Genomic DNA, 21,904 nt, shown 5'->3' with positions numbered 1-21,904 from the left:
TTATATGTAATATATATACTTCTCCATTTCAGGAGGCAAAAATCACAGCCCAACCATAGGCTGAAAACAAAAGCTATCAAGAAGATAAAACATAACGGAAAAACCTTCTGAAGTACAGCAAACAACTCCAAATAATGTATGCAATAAATACTGCTTTTGCACATTTATAATATGTACACAGATCAACATTAAATATATCATACTCAACCAATAAAGAAAAGCTTCCTTCTTTTCACCAATGCTGGGGCCACCAGTAGGCCACTCTGTTCCATAAGAGGCTTCAGCAGTTCAAGTACAGTATTACATTACTCTGTGCAAAACACTCAGGTGTGTATAATGTGGAATTCTAATATTCATGTTCTGCAATTTCTCTTTTGATGTACATTGCTGATTGTCACCTTTCTAAATGCTCCCAAGCTTTGTCAGAAATGTATCTTATGCTTAATTTGATGTTTGCTCAGGTAAGCAGACTAGTCAGAAAATAAAATACCTAACTGATTTTACATCTTTTTGAGGAAAGAAATTTCTTCTAAGTTCTGCCTATTCAAAATATAAAAATCAAGGAATCACATACATTCTAAGCTTTTGGAAAGCTTAAGCATTTAAAGTCCGTTTACCCAAGTGTACATTAACAGAAATGCAAACAATTCAGGTATCCCAGCCTCTGCTGTGTCCTACGTGCAAAGCAGACTCAATGTTTTTGTTAGGTTTGCAGCGTCTTATTTTCTCAGACCTTCAACAAGCCTTTTATTCACATTAACTCAAAGATCATGAAAGCAAGCGCTAGTCATCATTCATGACAAAAAGTGATTTAAAGAAGTGTATTAAAATGACAAAGTTTATCAAAGTATCTGTAAAAGAACTAACAAGATTACTTACAAGAGCAGAAGGACACAGCAATACTGACTTTTTGTCCTGGATCAAGAAATCCTGACTGCTGACTAAATTTAAAAACACTGTGTTTTATTTTTTTGCCTGCATCATCACAAGTCAACTTCCATGTCAACTGCTGCCTTGAGATATTCTTCAAGTCAAGCTTCTGCAAATATTTGAGAGAAAAGAGGGCATGATGAAAGAGGGAAAAGCAGCAAGCACCACAGTACTTCTCACATTCTTTTACAATCAGATCACATTGAGAGCAAGAAAGTACTAGAAAGAAATTAAGAACACAGTTTACTGTAAGGCAAGGAAATGAGTATGCCCATCAGTACAGACTAAATGATTTCCTGTTGTTCGCCACATTCACTGCCTTCAGTAATTGGGAAAATAAAAAAAAAAATTAAAAAAAAAAAAAAAAAAGTTGTGAGATAAACAGATCATCACGGGTTACTTAGCCAAACAGCTTCTGCTGATACGAATGAAGAACAGTAAGAACTAAAAACATAACTCACAACATAAAGACTCACAAGTCTTTAAATATTTAAATTACAAAAAGTTCAAAATAGGTTTCCAAAACCATTTTTTTCCCCACCCAGTCAGAAAACAGTGTGAACAACAACGGAATAATCCATCCCTTTATCACAGAGCTGCTCTCCCTCATGGTGCCTATGCTTTCCCATACATCAGGAAAGGCAGGAGGAGCCCAGCCCTGAGTTCTAGAAGCTTTGGAGTGATCAAAGACAAAACAAATTCAGAACCTGAACACAATGACAACTAGAAAATATTTAAAGCATACAAATGCACACATTTAGACCATGAGCGAATTTTAGGATCCAAAATACAACTATTTTCAATTCATTTTTAAAGTAATTAAAAGACACGGGCAATAATACTTGTGTTTACATACCTGAGAATCCAAACTTTCATCAGGAATATTCAAACCCATACTACTTGAATGTCGTGTAAATTTAAGCTCCGTTGAAGACAACTCCAGTGGTGATTTAAGTACTGTTGAAAAAATGAAACAAAGATGTTCATAGGGTATTGTTTTGACAAATAGATCCCCAAAATGCCCTTATAACTGTTCCCAAACATGTTTAATAGAATTGCTTCTCCTCCTTTTGTAGAGCTATGGTTTATTTTATTGTTCCCATATTATAAAAAAATCACTGAGGTAAGTTTCTGACTAAATATGACCCTTCACACACATTCAAATGATTATAATTTTACACCTACCACATGTATAGCATCACTCCTTTGTGTAAGGATGCTATGAACAGTCTCATGATTTTCCAGTTGCAGATGAATTCAAGGACATTCCAACTATATTCACAAGTGTACAGTTGGAAAATGTCATGACAGAAAAATACAAAGGTATATTTGCAATTATAGAGTAAATAGGTAGCCAGAGGGTATCTAAGGAAAGATTCACCAATGCTGAGGCTTTCAGTTGAGATGGATGCTCATCAACATTGAGACTCACCACAAAAACTCCACAAAGGAGCAATCTCCAGAAAAAGATGTTACCTTAGTGGTGGTCAGCCCTTAAATGGGAGCCAAGCTCCACCCCTTCTGGGAACACAGCTTAATTACCTTCACCTGTGCTCCCACAGATGACTCGTCACTTGCCTCAGATGGTTAATCAGAGGTTCAGGCTGTGATAAACAGTTTCCTTTACAACAAGCATACTTGAGATCAAAAGCAATGCCCATTAAAGGAAGACCTTACCATATCTTCAGGCACTTACTTCAGCTATATTAATTCATTCATTTTCTTAACAATAAAAATTAATTTAAAAAATTATAGGAAAGGAAAATGAATGTGCCATAACACAAATTAGTGAGAATTAGGTATGTTGCCAAATGAAAAGTTTGAACTTGCAACATATTCTTACCCACGTGTAATTTGTAAAGTGATAATCTGAAATGATGAATCAACAGATAAATTTCAAATATTTAGAATGTAGTAATAATCAACATCCTTTCAGTAGTATAAGAAATCTGACTGGTTGCCTGTGTAATTATATGAAATAATGAGTAACCAACTTATTTATCTAGACTATCTCCTCACAGTCCCCCAGAACATCCCATATAAATTCTGTAAAAATGGAAAATTAAAGGGATTTTTTTCTGAATTCATGAAACACTTCTACACTAGTAGTTATTCAGATTCATAATTTTTTAGAGGAACAATTTGTGCTAACCTCATACTAATATGCATAGTAATCTTTATTTTGCTTGTTCTTAAACTTAATATATGTGGAAATATTTAATATGAATTTACCTCCCTCATATCTTAAATGATTCCAAAGACATCTGAGAGAACTTCTTGAGATCACCTTAAGACTTAAATTTTGCATAAGGATGACTTCCTCTGCAAGCTTCAATTAAAGACAAAAATAAATAGGAGCTACTCATAGCCCACTTTATGCATTCTTTCAACCAGGTACTCTTCAGTGCTCCTGAGATTTTGTAAACGTTATGTGAACAACATTCCAGAAAGAATACTCAACACATAAGTCTCATTCTCAAATAGAGAGTAAATACGTATTAAAAATTGAGATGAGAAAAGCTGGTGAATTCAAACAATCACCATATGGAGGTTTATATTTTTGATTGAATCAGAAAGGAAATGAAAGAGAAACAGAAACTGTTTTAACAATAACAGAAAATAATTGCTTAAGATATAAATATCTCACTGCAGACAACGTGTCTGTAAATTTGGCTATTAACAAATTTGGAAGGGCCAGAAGAGTGCAGTTCTGCACATAAAAGCAAACAGAAGCAAAAAGACTAAATTGTTATCTTAGATGGGATCAGAGCCAGAGAGAGGCATTTTAGATTATATCATGAATGATATACCAGCTCTCTACACAGCTGAACTGCTGTCAGTGCTGAGATCTGTATGTTAAGGACCAGAAATACTAAATGGAGTTGGAACAAAACTGAATTTTGATGTCTTTTAGGTTTTTTTGTTTGTTTGTTTGTTTTTATTTGAATCAAAGAACTGAAAAACTGATATAGGAAAATGGCTGTAGAAAAAAAAATATATATATATATATATATATATATATTTCCTGGTATATTTCCTGAATATGAGCCAGCAGTGTGCCCAGGTGGCCAAGAAGGCCAATGGCATCCTGGCTTGTATCAGGAATGGTGTGGTGAGCAGGACTAAGGAAGTCATCCTGCCCCTGTACTCAGCATTGGTGAGGCCTCACCTCGAGTACTGTGTCCAGTTTTGGGCACCTCAGCACAAGAAGGACATGGAGGTACTGGAGCAGGTCCAGAGAAGGGCAACGAGGCTTGTTAAGGGCTTGGAGAATCAGCCCTATGAGGAGAGACTAAGGAAGCTGGGGCTGTTTAGTCTGAGGAAGAGGAGGCTGAGGGGAGACCTTATTGCTGTCTTCCAGTACCTGAAAGGTTCTTACAGTGAGAGTGGGGCAGGTCTATTCTCACTACTGACTTGTGACAGGACGAGGGGAAATGGCCTCAAGTTGCGCCAGGGCAAGTTTAGGTTGGATATTAGAAAGAACTTCTTTACAGAAAGGGTGGTTAGGTACTGGAATGGGCTCCCCAAGGAGGTGGTTGAATCGCCATCCCTGGATGTGTTTAAGAGCCGCTTGGATGTGGTACTCAGGGATATGATTTAGCAGAGGTTTGTTGTTGTGGTATTGTTTTGTGGTTGTTTTTTAAGAGATAGGCTACTGGTTAGGCTGCGGTTGGACTTGATGATCTTCAAGGTCTTTTCCAACCTGAGTGATTCTATGATTCTATGATTCTATGATTCTATATGTGGTAGGATTTACAGAAAGCACAGATTTATATATATTTAAAAACACAAATTCACATTTTAAAAATTTTCACAATTCAAAGAAACTTACAAAAAACACAGTAATTTAATTTCCAGCCTTCTGTTATATATATATATATATATATATATTATTATTTTATTTTTTAAGGGGAAGAAGGGTGCAGTTAAATGGTAATTCTCTGTAATTAGAACACAAGCAAAAAACATCACCGCAAATCTAAGCATTATCACTTTCTTTAGTTTTCTAGTTTACCTACCAACTGCTTTAACTCTACAGATTGGAATAGCCACAGTCACCCTCTGTGGCTGTGGAGCAATGACATGCTTTACAGATTCAAGCGAAGCCACAGATTCAGAGCTTTGCTGTTGCGGTTGAAGGTCATACCAACGAGTGTTAACTGGAAGGACGAAGTCATATGCCGCCACCTAAAGGACATAAAGTGACATCGTGGTCACTTTCCTAATGCCACTGGTATTTCTTGAACCACCTTGTTTCTTATTACTATTTCATAATTACCAAAATTAACATTGAAACTGATCGTGGTAATAGGATTTTTATTACTATTTATTATCAATTGCATAACTACACAGTGAAAAGCCGTATTCACCCCCCCAAGGAAAAAAAACTGTATGCTCAAAGGAATCAGGGTTATCAGCACAGCTACAGACAAGTCTTCTGGTAAGTCACCACACTGTGCTCCTTTGCAATATGAGCAAAGATAAAGGTTAGAACTGTGATATAAGCATGAGCAATGAGATGGGAAACAAAGCAGCATAAATTAAGGAAGTCATTTGAAAATGTTGAAGAGAAAAAATCAGCATAAACAACATAGGCTCAGACATCAAGTGAAGCATGAGTTAAAATAGACATTGCTAAAACCATCATCACTGACCCTCTCTGACTTTGAAGATTCCAAATTATATTGGTTTCGATCCCAGTTCTATGTCAGCAGTAACATCCCCACATAAGTGAGGTTTACAGAATTTGTAGAGAGTACTTAATTTTACTGAAAGTTCCCTTCTTCCTCCCTTCACCCCCACACAGCTTATGCACTTGAGAAGCCTAATTTATTTCACTGTGAACTTTTCAAGAAGGTATTTCTTGCCTTTCATGAAGTCTTTCCAAGGACAAACTTTACAGTATGCTCTCCAGATAAAAAAAAAAAAAAAAAAGAAACAACGGATAACCATAAAAAAGGCGACATAAGAAAAACCCAACCTTCTACCATAAAGCCACTGTTGGGGTACTTCAAATTCTATATCTGTTTTCACCTTGAAGGACACTGCAATCTTCAAAAAGGATTCTGGCCTATAAAATCTGTGTGCTGCTTAAAATATGCAGCAAAGCCAGGTATATAAAGGAGATACAAATCATATAAATCATATAAAAGCTTCCAAATACCACAGGGAATGCTTTACTTTTGTATATATGGTAGTGAGCAAAATATATGAATGTAAGGAAAGAAAGAAGATTGTCCTACTACAGAAAATGAGGCAAATATTCATCTGCAACAGATTCAACTTAGATAATGAGAATCAAGAACACAGCATTTATAACATTTGGAGTTTCAGCAGCATTTGTAAGACAGAAACACAAGCTCCTGGTGAGCAAGATGTGCTGAACATTATGGAACATTTTGTGTTTAGTAAGATGACAACACACAGTGAGGGAAAATTTTTTCTAGTAAGATTACAGCTCTCATGTTATCATTGATGGTTCAGATCTGAAAGATTTTATGATTAGATTTTATAACACAGAATTGCACTTTGCAAAATTAAAATGGTAAATGACATTTTTTGTAACTAATATTGAGTTGTATCATTAGCAAAGACTGAGCAAGAAATCACCTGATATGATTTAAATGCACTTCTATATTTAATAACACAAAACCACCCACATAAAATATTCCACATTACCTCAGTGTAATATGCAAATAATGGAAGACAAAAAACCTAAAAATTATTTTTTCCTCATGGAGGTAGAAGCTCCGTTCACTTCAAAGTATGCTTGAAATATGTTGTCCTTAACAACAGTGGCTCCTTACAGCTTTAGACAAACATCTTTACTCACAAATGAAACTAAGGAGTATTACATGTCAAGACTTTGAAATCTATTAAAAAAATCATTTAAATTGAAAACGTATGTGAACTCTGATAATTTAAAACTGAATACCTGGTTATTTAGTAACATAGCTGTTAAAATGCACATCTAAGAAACAACTTGAAAGGGTGACAATGAGAGACAAGGAAATTTTCAAGGACTCTCTAGGTCAACCATCTTGTTTAAAATTTACAGACCAGACCCCATCAGAAGCTTCTATCACACTCCTCAAGCTGTACAATTTTTCTATACTGGTCACAGGTACCCAGCATACATTTTCTAATGTGTAAAATGCAATCTGCTGCATGTATCAATATCTCTGTAGCAGTATGGCTTACCATAAAGAAAAAGATGACTGCATATCTCAGCACACATCTCAGGTTTAGAGGTTACAGCTAGCACATACATCCTCTGTGGGCAATTCTAATCCTCAAAGTACTACTGCCAAAGCAATGCAGTATAAACAATTGATCAGGAATCCTTTCCATTCTTACCATGTATGACAGGCATACAAATATAATGATACAATTTTTTAAGCATTAGAAAGCTTGGCAAGATTAAAATGCTTAAAATATATTATGACTTAATTGATTATGCAAAAGAACAGTGCCTATAGCACTACTGTTTTTTGCATTTATGATGGCCAATAAGAGGTTGAATCCCTTTTTCTTTCTTCCAAAGCAGCTTTTCAAAATTTGTTCTTCATCCCCAGTATCAGGCCAATCTGTTTTCCTTCTATTGTGAGGCAAGGGTTTTACTTGCTTTGTTCTGGCAAACAAAAGCAACAGTTCAATTCACTACATGTAGATCTTCGTGTTCACTGAAAACCTACATTTGCCCTGAAGTACAATAGTGTAAAGACAGAGCCAAGACTACTCACAGAAGTGGATTTGTATAACACTGAATAACTCATATTTCTTCTATCTGATTCATACGTACCTTTGATTCATTAACCTCACATTAACCAACATGCACTCAAAATGACTCACATATTTATGTATAGAAACTGTATTATAATCACATATATGCACAAGCATTACTGAAACAGAATTGAAAGTTAATTTCTTTTTTCTTACTACTTACTTTGCAATCACAATCATTATTTTTCTTTTTAAATGTGCTTAAAACAGATTTATTTTACAATTTCCTTTTGATCTCTAATACTTAAAAATGGAAAATCCTCTATTATATTGAATAATGCACAAAAATAATGACATTTAAAAAAAAAATCAAACAAAAACTCTTAAATTATTACTGGACTTACAGTTACATTTTAAACAATCCATGAATACTTCATGATTATTTATCTGTTGAGATATTTTTCTTAAGTCTATATTTAACTTCATAAACCAGAAGGATACAAGGAGGAAAGGATGAGAAGCAAGCAGCCTAGAATGAGTTGTTTCACAAACACTCAGGATTATTAACATAATGCGAAATATTTTACCTGTCCTGATTTAATCTAATTATGCACATTAATTGAAAAGGAGACCAGATCTACAAAGTGGGAATCTTAGCAATTAAAATACTTCAAAAGAAGTTTTAAAAAGAATGGCCATGTGCAACAAAGCGCTCTTTTGTTATGTGTTCACCTCCAAGAGATACGCTTGTGTAGGAAGCCATGAGAAGATAACAAATCTTTAAATAAAACATACTTCTGCAATCTTTCATTTAGTAGTCATTTACAAGAGAGAGAAAAACATCTTTTTCTTAAAAATTGCTAAATAAATGTCATAGAATTTTAAGAAAACTTTTTTGATCACGAAAGCTCTGCTACTTAAATTCATTTCAGTTCTTCAAACTGCCACAGTTGGGTCACAAAGTAGATGATACCTCTAAGCCAAACACTGGAAAGTAAACATAGCTGAGTGCCTTGTGGCCTCAGGCCTAAGTATTCAGTACACTGAAATAAACAAAAGGGGAAAGTGTTACCCCAGAACCCATGAAAATACAAAGGCACTTAAAATGAATGCATTAGAAAAAATAAAAATAAAAATAAGCAGAATTATCAGATTGAGGAGGGAACAAGGTTGAGCAAAAAATGTTGCTGTCAAATCCAGGAATGAAATACTTTATTTAGCACAAAGAATGCATTGTATCTCCCTAAAATTACAAGACTTGCTCTTACAGTACAATTTTACACAGTCAACCAATAAACTAAGACTTGAAATTAACTTAAAACATCTGTAAAGGAAAATATTGTTGTATTTATCACATAATTAGCATGCTGTACAAATACCTTGAAGCGTTCAAAATCACCAATTATTTTTGTGTGTGTGTAGTAATCACTTTAAAATTTATTCATAGCACTAGCACAATAGACTTCAGCAATGATTCCAGAATTGTAACATACATTAAAAAAATAAATATCACTCTGATTAAAATTTAAACCTAACAATACAATAAAATGGTACTGAAGAACCAAGTGTTTATGTACTGTAGCTGAATACAAGATAAACATGCTCAACTTCTAAGACTTTGCATAAGCATTTTCTTAAAATATACACACATTTTAATGCAATTTAAAATGCAATTTTAATCTAAACTTCCTGGCTATCACTTATAAGCAGCATAATGAATAATGCAACAAGTGTTCAAATCCACTATTTAAAACCTTAAAATTAAACTACAGAGTAGCATACAGACATGATACATCAACAATTCTCTGAGTATTTTGCAGTTTCCCATCTAGTTTTCCATAGAATTAATTTCTTATCTGTGAATTCTGTTCACTAAAAATAAACAATTCCATTATTATCAAAGTCAAATAATAAATAAATAAAACACCACCTGCCACTTTCCTGTATAAAGCCTAAGCAATGAGCTTTGACAGGTGTGACTTCCTCCATTTATCTCAATCAAAGCTCTCATGGGCCTCATTATTGCACAGCTGTGTAATCTGTCTTTTTTCCAAGATGCTGGAATTTGCTATTTTCCAGCAGACTTTTTAGTTTGTTTTTTTTAAAGCACTCTCCTGCACCTTGTTTTTCCTTTTTTCCTTACTAGAACTTGCATGACACTGCTGCCAGCAGGTGTATCATCCAGCCTCGTAAAGCACAGTGACAACAAAGGTCCAAAATCATCACTGAGCAAATATTCACTGGGCTCACATGCTGCCTACTTCTCTTGTACAAAAGAGAGAAACAAAGGGCTTCTCAGTGCTACCCAGATAGGTAGCAGAATCTAGCTTGCAGAGTAAGGTCAATGTCAGAAAACCTTGCTTCTTGGATAGGGTCAGGGGAGCTCCAGCAAGTATTTGGCCAGATGTTCATATTTTCTATTTATTTCTTGCCATTCTTAAAACCAGCATGAATTTTTATTTTAGCATCTGAAATGAAAACCCTGTATAATAAATCAGACAGATTTGAGAGAGAATTAAAAGTATAACAAAACAGAAGAAAAAGAAATTAAGAAGGGTTTGCAGCTTACCCATTTGTATTTTTGTATGTTGTTCTCACTTACATATCTCTCTAACATGAATCCCAAGGTTAAACTCTCTCTAATGAGGTGCCACCTCTAGCACTTTCTGAGGCTGGAGAAACAAAAATGAAGCCTGCTTTGCCTGAGCAGCTCCTATACCTAACAACTTTATCTCACTTCTTAGAGCAGTGGGAAAGATACGTCAAAATTAGCAGATGAGGAAAATTAGGAAAATGAATAGAAGAGGAAAATGGAAACAAAAATGCAATAACATCTCCATAAAGGAGATAGGCAGATAGCATTTCCATTTTCCAATTTCATGATGATATGGCAAAAATCTATACTTCTGTGTAGTTATTTTTCAACTGTTTTGAATTTCACATAACGAATATTTATTAAGCTTTGATAGCTCACTCCAACAACTATTAGGAAACAAAGTACAAGACAAATTGAAATTGTATGCACTAAACGCAGAGATAATTTATTCCATTCTCTGGCCAAAAACAAGAGCCTAGAATTCCTAGATATTCCAAGATAATTTATCTCAAAATTTGACCCCTTTTGATATAGAGAGTTCTTATCTCAAATCTAACCTACCTGTCATAATTTATACTTATTTTTCATTCCTACCTACTACAGTGATACTACCACTTCCTTCTCTAAGCACAGCAACCCAAACAGAAAGTGTTCCAGGTACTGTCGGCACTGAACAATTATCTTACCTGTTTTACTTACATTATTTCTATTTATATGACTTTCTTTGATTTATTTGTCCGTCTCTCTCACAATGACACTACAAATTTCAAGGTCAGTTTGAATGGGACCCTGGGCAACATGATCTGGTGCCTGTTTTAGTGGGTGGCCACCCTATGGGGGTAGGGTTGGAACTGTCTGATCTTTGAGGTCCCTTCCAACCCATGCCATTCTATGATTTTTATAATACAAAATATACTCTTAATCTCAGTTCAGTTTATGCAGTACCATACAGATATTACTCCAGTGGCAATATCTATCTATCCGCCATCTTACTTCTCTATTATTGATGCTTCTTACCTAAATAAAAATGTCAACATTTTCATTACTGAGCTTCTGTTTGATAGTAGGTCACTACTGATTATTCTGTGCACAATTTTGTAAACAATTGCCCTAGCACTGCATCCACTGTACACTTATGAGAATGCTGCAGCAGTGTCAAAATACTTAAAAGACAGGACATCTATTGCTTCTCACCTCACCTCATGTCTTGCTTGGTATGCTATTGCAGGAAATTAATTTGGTCTCAAATAGCTCTTTTTTGAAAAATCTGTTAGGAGAAATCAGCTCAGAGAAGCAAATTCACTATAAACTTACACCACTAGTTATTTCATAATGCTTTTCTGGTGCATAAGAAAACTAAGCTGCCAATGGTAAGAGAGAAGGAAAACCACAGTGTCACCAGAGGCAGGCTGTAATATGAAAGTATTATTTGAATGATGATTTGGACACAGAAATTAACTTTTATTCAACAAATAAAATGCTTGGCTGAGAGGAGGGAGAGCAGGTAGGCACAGATGAGAAAGAAATATTGTTGACCCTTCCAAGAGGATTCTAAGATTCATTTAAGGTGAAAATTCAACTAATGCAACAGATTCACTGAGGTTCATAATATCAAAGCCTACCTCTTTTGGTGTGAAGGACAGTGAGCACTGCAGTGATGACTTCCCCTGTAAAGTAACTGAATGCAAATAAGGCTTTGAAGAACAGCTGCAAACCTCTGTCAAACAAAAGTCAGAATCACATTACAGGTGTCTTCGTACTAAATATCAGTCTTGTAATAATCACAATAATTCTAAGTGACATCCATCACAGATATATATATATATACACAGAGCAAATATTTATCATCAAGATATGAATGAACATAATATTTTTGTAATCATTCTGGAGGTAATTTTGAGAAGTGATAATCAACAGTAACTTTCATTAAAGTCATAAAATACTCAAATTTTTTCCCCTAAATGACTTTTAGGCCTTTACCAGTAAGGCTTCCTTAATTCTTTAGGCTTTTGGGTCCAATTTTAAAGCACTGACTGAAGCATGAGGTAAACCTCCTCTGAGGTCAATATTCACTCTGTGACAAAGCCATCTGAACAATATGGGATCCCAGTGGATGTAACATTACTCATTTCAAGCACAAAGTCTGATCTAGAAATTGTGTGATGAAACAATTCTCAGGCTGACAAGTTGTCTGTCATAGACAGTCTTACAGACCTTTAGTTCAGATGACTGACTAAGGGCCTTCACTTTCCATTTGAAATCTGTTACATGGCTAGGAGATACCTTTTTTCTCATCAGATTATTTTTTGTGATCATCCAAATTTAGTTCTACATGAGGATATAAATAGAAGTTAAAATAGTGGCTTGCACAAGAAAATGTTTCAATTTCCTGAGCTTGCAGGGATAAGAGGCTGAATGAACATGGCTGAAAAATCTCTCATTTTTGAGTACAGCACAAACAGTACCAGGACTGAATCAGAAAAGGGATGAGCAACAACAAATAAAGAACAAAAAACTGTAGTCATATCAAGACATGAAGAATAGCAGCCAAATTTTTTAATTTTTTATATTAAAGAACTGTTTCATATAAAATGATTGTCTTAGGTATTCTGCAATTAAAACATTTGTACACCAAAAATTTTTTCTTAGTATTCTTCCATTTTGTATTCAGTGAAAAGTGATACAGCAAAAGCCAATACCTGTCTGGTTGTTAACATCCAGTTTAAAATCCCGACAGTTCAAAAAATCAAACACCACTTTGGTACATGCCTGTCCTGTGTTCTGCAGTAAAAATGGAATTGATTTTGTAGAACCAACATAAACACCACCAAAATTAAACAGTTCCTGTAAGGAAAAAAAAAAAAAAAAAAAAAAAAAAAAGAGAGAGAAAATAAAAGAGGTCAAAGTGTTGTAAAGTCAAGACTGTAGTTGAACAGAATTTGAAAAATTATATTTTTCAAAGATTCCCCATTAGGCAGGCATCTCAGTTGATCAACTGCCTTGCCTAACCCTTATCTTGAAATTCTTTCCAAGACAGCAAACACAACAGTACAACAGTTAAGAACTCAATATAGAAGTCCAGTTTCACCATCAGGAGGGCTTTCTTCTTTCAATAAATAGATCAGTGGATCCACTTATCTCTGTCCTACATTTTTCTCTGTAACTAACTTAAAGAAATCCTCTCTGTTTTAATGTAGTTATTTTTCCCAAGTGTTCAAGTTCAAAGTTTAAAGGTATCCCTTAGTGTAACTTTTACATGTACATTTAGTTTTTCTCTTCCTAAGTTACCTTCCTTCATTTGATAATTTTCTCAGGTAGTTAACATAGGAAATAAAACAGAAAATATAAAGTAGAAATGAAGCACTTTGACATCAAGGCAATGCAAAATACTACAAGTTTTACCAACTGCTAGAATGTCTTCATACTTACCACATCAATGTTTATTTCAGGGGTATCTACAAATCCACTAATCCTAAGCGTTAGTACTCCTGAGTTTCGAATTGCTACCTAAGTTAACAGAGAACAGGGTGATTGTTGACAAGGTCATTTTAACATAAGTCTCATCAAATCAGTCACAACTATATGAATAAGTAAAACCAGACAAAAAAAACAGATCTAGATAGCCAATGACATCAATAAAGTTCCAAGAAGAATGAAGAATGCTCACTAGAATGAGCAGTATCCTCTAATGGGTTAAAGATGAGTGGATGGATTAGTTCTATTCAGAAAACATGAGTACTAGCACGCACATTTGTGGGCAAAATCATAGAATCCTTGAAGGAATTGCTGGTGCAAAACAGATGTTGTTGTCTACAGCAATGTTTGTTAGAAGTGGAATGAATTAAAAAACAAAACAAAAAAAAAGGAATCTGGGATTAGGGTAATAAAAGGTAACAAAGATCAACCACAACAGTAAAATCTTTTCCACCTCACACACTGATTAGAACACTGGAGGAAAACTCCAGTGTTCGAATGTACGCGCATCTCAACATACAATCATATAGATTTGAATACCTCTACTCTTGTATCAAAGTTCATTTTTGCATCTGGAATGAAGCTGATTTTGAGATCAGCACAGCCTCCCACAGGTACCACCCCTTCAGAAGGGGTGATCACCATCCCAGGCAGTGGATTTGAATCAAGAACCTTCAAACACAAACATGAAATAGCAATAGTAATGAAACAAAAAAAATTCACTGCTAAAAACAATATCTTTTATGAAGCCTGAATGAAGATTCACTTTGTAAGAATAACAGCCAATAAACAAACAATTGACACAAATCAAAATAAATTAATCAAATAGTACCAAAATAAAGTATGAGCAACAGTTCTGAGGATTTTCCTAAAAACTGTATCAGTCACTATATAAGTATAGCAAATTATTCTGTGATCAGAAGGACTGATGTGGTTAGGTTTCCTACTAAATAACATTTTATATCTTTACCTACCCCAGCATTTCATTCACCTCTTATCTAAACCATAATCCAGTCTGCCTTCCTCTCAGCTGTTAGCCTAGTAATCACATCTGCTGGGGGCAACACAAACATACACAACTCATTCATTCTCACATACTAAATGCCTCCTCATTAGGTGCATGAATATGGGATTCTTCCTTCACTTCTGATTTTCATGAAGCTTTCAGAATCTCCTAGATCATTAATGCCTTGTCAGATTTGGTGTAACGGATAGAAAGATAGACAAGCAGAGGGACAGAATTCTTCATAGAGATTTTTTTTTCTTCAAAAAATTAGACAGAAAACAGGCAATTTCATATCCAATGACTGAGAATGCAAAATTGTAACATAATCTGATAAAATGAACTCCCTTCTCCTCCCCAGATCAAGTCATTAAATGTGTCAACAATACTTTCTGCTTACTTGGAAGTAGGCATGATTGTATCCTCTGTTTTGAAGAATGGCAGTCTTACAGGTAAGTAAAGCCAATGGACAGTGACTGAAGGGTACCCTTTGTTCCATAAACTGAACCTTTGTAGGACCAAGCTATTAAAAAAAAAAAAAAAAAAAAAAAAAAAAAAAAAAAAAAAAAAAAAAAAGCAGCAAACTAAATAGCAAAGTATAAATAATCAGCCCAATTTTGTTCTCAGTAATTAGTAAGCTGACATATCTGTGGAAATGTTTAAATTGTAACTACTTAAATAGAAAAGCACAGGTTAAGCATGTGATGAGATTTACACAATCTACTGAATCTACCTAGATTCAAAGCGATCAGATACAAACCTTGATATATCTCTGAGCTAAGATAAATAAAAAATATTCTTCTTAAATTTAAAACCACAAACTCCCTGATATTTTTAATCTTAAATGTGTGAGCAGAGATACTTCAGAGATCTTAATGCAGTAAAACCAGGAAAATTCTAACTTATACACAGCCATGTTTTAGACGTTTTTCTGAAGCCTTGGAATTTGCCATATGAAGCTACTCAGAAAACAAACAAACAAATAAATAAATAAATGGAGCATAAGTATCAAAAAGAAAAGTTTCCTTGGCACTCAAAATGGAAATACTATAGAGCAAGCAATCAGTAGAATTATAATAAATAAAATCAGTCTCATTCATACTTCCTGACACATGTCACATTACACATCAAATGATTCAACTCGGCTGAATTTCTTTTCCAGAACATCTGTTATTTTCTTATATGATTCCTTCTACAAATTTATTCAACACCACCTTAAAATAGTTTGAGACTGACAAAATTACATAACAGCCAATCAGTGAAGCTATTCCTCCTCTGAATTATTATTTAAAAAAAAAAAAAAAAAAAAAAAATCTTTCTCCCTCATTTGAATCCCTACAACATACACATTAAGAACTGTTATACCACCTCTCAATCTTCGTTTATTTATATAAGTAAATCAAGAACTATTAGAGCATAAGACAGGGACCACTCAGTCGGGATACCAAAGGAGATATACCATCACAGATAAGAAAAAGACGAAGCGTCTTCGTCTTGCCATCAATTCTTTAAAACAATATTCTTTTTGTAAATGTGTCAAATAAAAGTTACATGAAACTAAAATATTGAACATACAGCCATGGAATTATATGTAAGAAGTTATTCATTAAAGAAATTTTCTTCTGTAATCCCACTGTATGAAGTGTTACCTTTGCAAAACATTTCAAGTTAATTGTGTTTCCTCTATGCACACACAAATCGAATTCTCCTGCTTCTGCAGAGCTGAATCCTGGATGCCAAACAACTTCACACTCCAGGTCACTATAGGGATCCACAAAGCCTAAATAAATGTGAAGAATTTACATAATACATCAAACAAATTTACAATTATCAAATTATGCAATTATAAATAACACAAGCACATTAACAGCCATCAATTACTGAAGACAAAACCAACATTTCAAAGATGCCAAACAGTATAATGAATTAAATAAGATTAACCTCTGAATTCCCAAGGTAACTGCAATGTTTCATTTTATTAGAATCCTTAGAGTAAATTACACTCAGATTTCATCGATATATTTTTGGCCAGAAATTACTCAACTAAAAGGATGATCCTTGTAGAATACCACCTTTGAGAAGGAGCATATGCTTTTTCTTGCTTTCAGTTGACTCTGAACTCAAAATAGATTACCTCTCGAGAATCAGAGCACACCAAGCTCCTCGTTCAGCCACATCTTTTTTGAACTGAATAATGCCAAACCATTTTGGTTTTCTTTGTTTGTTTTTTTTTCGTTTGTTTGTTTTTTTTAAATAACAAAGCTCCAACCTATTTCTACATAACAATACTTCACAAAGGGAAAAAAAGTAAAAGTATCACATCAATCTACACTGAAAGTGGTAAGTAATCCTAGGCTGAACTATACTCATATCACTCATAGTATCCATGTTAACTTCTAGCAGCTTTTTTTACACAGCACTTTTGGAAAGTCTCATATTCTGATGAGCAGGGGGATGCCATTAGCCACTGCATCACTTGTTAGATATCAGCAAATTGAGCTCAGAAAAATGGTTACAGTAGACCTGTTTGCTGGACATGGAAACATCAAACTGGACTTAAGGTGCAATGGTAGGGCTTATATAGGGAAAGCTGCCCTGTTATCAACACTCCACAATCTGTTACTACCTGGCAATAAATTGATGTTAAATATAAAAACAGAATTTATAGTATCAGATGAATGTTAGTATTAATTAAGATTACTGACATTTAAAATACACATCATAATTGTATAGCATACCTTTGGTTGGCTGTATAGAAAACGCAGTTCCTTTTTGTGTGGTTAAAGGTATCCAAGTAAACTGAGCAGAACAGTTTCTTGGATTGTATATTCTGACCGTTGTTCTAAATTCTGTCTCTGCCAGGTAGCCAGGAATAGGATTTAAAATCAATTCTCTTGCAGACAGATGAAGCTCAACAGGCACTACGTTTGCAATGACCAGCACATGCCCAGGATGTTTGTCGTTTATTGTGTAAGTGAAAGATCTGTAGCATAAAATATATATATATACATTTCTGAATAGCTTTTCTGTATTTATTATGTTGTAGTCAAAGTAGAATTCATATGAAGTGTAATCATTAGGAAAACAATTATGAAGCAAATGAGCATGAGCACAGTTAAAACTGATAAGAAAAAGTTACCTGTAATTGGTTTGCATGTAACTTAAACCATCTGATTGGTGAAGATCATCCCAAAGAATTACCAATTTCATACTGCTCTTTCACAACAGCACTAGTAATCTGAGGGTTTCATCTTGATGCTAAAAATCTACTAAATGGTTTGTCTGTATATTTAGCCAGGAAGAAGTGTATGATATGAGCACAGATGCAAAGAGGTAAGAATATAATAGAAGGAGCACAGTTCTCATAAGAAATGAACTAAAATAGCAAAATCCAAACTCTTTCTCCCTGATACATCTGTGGCACTATGGCTATACATGCTTGCAAAATTACTCAACATAAATCTGCCTCAGTTATTGATATTATCACAAGTGTATGTTCATAATTTTATCATAATTACACCAAGTTTAAACTAGCCACTGGTTGTTTTTTTTTTCCTACTAATACAAACGCAAAATGTAAATCAAGACAAATATAAGAAGCCTTACTTTTTAAATATTCCACAGTCTTTTGCCTCAAATTCTACTGGAAAATAAGTCTTTGTAAGAGGAGGCACCACCTGACACAATGGACCTGTCACCTCCAATTCACGAGCTTCAATCTCAAGTTGTATCCATATATGAACCAACAAGTTATTGATGACATGCAGTTTTCTGACAGTTGTAGAGCACACACAAACATCACCAAAGTTCATAGTAGAAGGACCTGGAATATATTAGAAAGAAGATCTTCAACACTAATTTACTACTAAAATATTCTCATCAAAACAATTTAGTCTTCCAGATCACAGAGTTAGTCAGTAGCAGAACAAATTATGTTTGTTGAAATATAATTTTTCCTCAATCAGATACTTTAGTAGTTTGAGAAGCAACAATTCCAAATAAAACTAAACTTTTCAATTTGTTCTTTGACACGTAACAATTTGGTTTTATGAAGCATGTAATTTGGTGGTGATAAAATGGTCTCTACTGTATTTACTGCTATCACCATGCATCATGCTGGTCTGTGGACTTCAAGCCCTTTGCATGAATCAAATATTTTACAAAACCCTAAATATTTGTCTATATTAATGTATTTAATTTATTCTACTTTTCCCCAGGTATATCAGTATATATAGATACAACACTCAAGTTCTGGCTTCATTGAAAATTCAAAAGACAACCCAGGAAGCAATGACATTTTTCACTTGGCAGTTAAATAATATAATCTGCCCCTATGACCTTAAAAGAGACCTTTTATACTATTAAGTGCTGTTAATAGATGAGACCCTCATAGACTTTAGAAGGTGTTACTCTTCCCATCACAGAGCAATCCACTAGAATTATTTTGAAAGAAGATCTTGAAGAAGTTTTACTTTGAGGTATTACTGTTCACTGTTATCTTTAAGAAACATTCTGAGGACTCCAAGGAGTCTTGCTGATATTATTGCTAGTCTAGATACTATGCGTTAACTAGCCATAATAGTATGAGTAGTATGAGCAGGCCTTATATTACGCTGCATTCATTTGTCCATAATGGGCCATAGCAGGACTGGCCTTTCAAGGAGGCTCTCCTTTCACATGTCCAAGCCTAATTCTAGCTCTGTATTGTCTGATGAGTACAAAGCTTTTGTTAAACACTACCGTAGACATCAAACTACCACTGAACTAAGCTATTAAAGGTGAAAAACTGAGGAAGCACTTTGTATTACTACAAATTAGCATTTTTATAACAACGGTATACATTTAATGACAAGGATAAAAATCTTACCAACTAGTATTTGATGAAGCTGTTTGGGTGTCAAAGTTAGATTACAATCATCCTTCTCTTGAATAGAAGATGGCACAGAATTAAGCCCACTCCAAATCTGGGATAAACACAAGACATCTTCTCAGAACAGGATAAAAACTCTTTATCTTTTTTAATAGAGTAAATACATTATGCTTATGTAACTACTCAAGCACTCAACTTACTTCCTTGATTGAAGCACTTTCTGCCAATTTTTGACTAGTTAATAGGCAATTCTCATTCGAAGAAAGCATTTTCAACTGCAACTTCTCCTTGGGAAAATCCGTGACTGAGATCTTTGGTGACATAATCTCTTCTGCTGGTTCAAAATCTATGCTCACAGAATTATTATAACTATGAAACTGCCTGGAAAGGAGGGGGGAAAATTGTATGGAAATCTATAATTTTGAGTATTCTCTTTAAAGTATTTGAGTATTCTTATTAAAGTACCTTGGGTTTTTATTTTTATTTTTTTAAGATATCAAATAACACTAAGAATATTTCACTATAAAATAAATCTCAGATATAGTCTTTTATTATATTGTTTAGACAAGGACTAGACTGTTGCATGGTTGTGGATATTGCCTCACTAAATGGGTTACAAGCACTATGGCTACAAGAACATACATATAATATCATGCCAAAAGTAAACCTTAAAAAATAATGAAGTTGTCAAGTCAAACACTGAAAAGTCAAACACTGCCAAGATTAGAAAGGATCCTTTAACTGTGTATGCCTGAACTTACAGACTAGTTCCCCAAGCAATTAACTTTTATTGCTCAAAGTTAAACTTCAATCAATTTAACCTGCAACCAACAGATTTTAAACTTCCAGAGATCTTAGGCAAATGCTTCATATCAAGCACTTAGAAAATTACAACTAAGTTCAATAACAACTGTGAAATTCATCTGAAAACCTAAATATTTATTTCTACTCTTGCTCCTCAAGAAATACCTTAAATATTCCATGGTCACAAAAGTCTACAGTCATATAAACAGCATATACACTATACAAAACCATTCCTTTCAAGAAATTCACATACTCTCAGTCCACATAAAAAAATAAAGATGCATTCACCTCTGGCAGGCCTTGTCTGAATCATAATGTAATCTCAATTTACACTGTTCTGTGCATATACAACAATAACCTTCCACCACTTAATTTTTAAGTAACAGGTTTTTCAGAATTAACAGTCTAAGGTAGAACTTCACCTTTTCTTTTGGGGAGGGAGGCTTCATAAGCTTTTGTTTCTTCCCCCTCATTTTTTTTCTTAAACAATACTTAAAAACATCAGTGCTGCCATGTCTGGCTTTCCTAGATTTTACTCCACAGCACACCAAGTAAATAACATATTCTCACTTTATAAATTTGTATAAATTAAGAATAGGACGCCAACATGATCCTTTGATCTTATCCGCCACATTACACAAATTAGGTTTATGTGCAGGTGAGCCATGAATGCTGATTAAAACTGCATATGATTTCTTACACATAAAAAAAAGAAACCAATATAATCAATGACATGTTTTTGCAATGATAAATAACCAACTCTTCCTAGAGATCATTTTCAGTTTTACTTACAGATGCACAGCCCTGGACATAAGTTTTACACTGGAAGTGCCCACTGAGTATCTAAATGATCATTTGACGCATGTTGTTTCTGAATACATCATAAATGAAAATATCAAGACCATAAGTATTTCTAGATGTGACAATTTTGGTGCAGCTAAATGAATTCTGCATAAGCCCAAAATATTTATTTATCCTTTATTTAAAGTCTTACCTGGTGACATCTTTCTGTAAGCGATGCTGCCTTAAACTAGAAATGAAATCTGCATAGTATTCCTTATGTACTTCCTTTGACAGTAGTTCAGAGTCAGTATAAGAAAACTCTGGATCTATATAATTATATCTCTCAGTCTTTGTAAAAATAGTCCTAAAAGTTTAGAGAGAATTTTAGTTCTGTTATTTGCATGAGATGATTCTGGGTCTTGTTAGAACTAGAACACATTGATTTTGCTATACACATATATTTAACTGCGAACATACAGCTGATTATTAATATTTAACCTTATACAGGCAACCAAAATGAATAATTGAAACTGTAATAGCTACATTTAGAGTTTCACACACAAAAAGTCAAGGCAATAAATGCATGTGCAAGATGATCAAGATCTGCTAAACTGCAATGAATTTTAAAGAACATAGTTTGAAAAAATAACAGTCATATGAGTAACCAATCTTGATCTACCATGAAGAGTATAAATGAATGTTTATTTTCAAATATTACTTT

General features: G+C 34.1%; 1 protein-coding gene across 1 annotated transcript in view; it reads right to left on the bottom strand.

Moving 5' to 3' along the window:
* CFAP47 (cilia and flagella associated protein 47) overlaps window positions 1–21,904 on the bottom strand; it is a 221,468-nt gene that overhangs the window by 182,031 nt on the left and 17,533 nt on the right. The window contains exons 11-24 of the mRNA XM_072339839.1: window positions 21,395–21,547; window positions 19,797–19,977; window positions 19,594–19,690; window positions 18,333–18,549; window positions 17,465–17,709; window positions 16,376–16,506; window positions 15,127–15,249; window positions 14,264–14,395; window positions 13,679–13,756; window positions 12,949–13,093; window positions 11,872–11,966; window positions 4,950–5,118; window positions 1,787–1,887; window positions 880–1,039 (exon numbers count right to left, since the gene is read on the bottom strand). Of these exons, the coding sequence (XP_072195940.1) occupies window positions 880–1,039; window positions 1,787–1,887; window positions 4,950–5,118; window positions 11,872–11,966; window positions 12,949–13,093; window positions 13,679–13,756; window positions 14,264–14,395; window positions 15,127–15,249; window positions 16,376–16,506; window positions 17,465–17,709; window positions 18,333–18,549; window positions 19,594–19,690; window positions 19,797–19,977; window positions 21,395–21,547 (2,027 nt within the window). The remainder of the gene's footprint in view (window positions 1–879; window positions 1,040–1,786; window positions 1,888–4,949; window positions 5,119–11,871; window positions 11,967–12,948; window positions 13,094–13,678; window positions 13,757–14,263; window positions 14,396–15,126; window positions 15,250–16,375; window positions 16,507–17,464; window positions 17,710–18,332; window positions 18,550–19,593; window positions 19,691–19,796; window positions 19,978–21,394; window positions 21,548–21,904) is intronic.

This window comes from Excalfactoria chinensis, chromosome 1, assembly GCF_039878825.1.
Source record: "Excalfactoria chinensis isolate bCotChi1 chromosome 1, bCotChi1.hap2, whole genome shotgun sequence".
NCBI lineage: Eukaryota > Metazoa > Chordata > Aves > Galliformes > Phasianidae > Excalfactoria > Excalfactoria chinensis.
The sequence above is the reverse complement of the archived record's forward strand: the minus strand, read 5'-3'. Positions and strand labels throughout refer to the sequence as shown.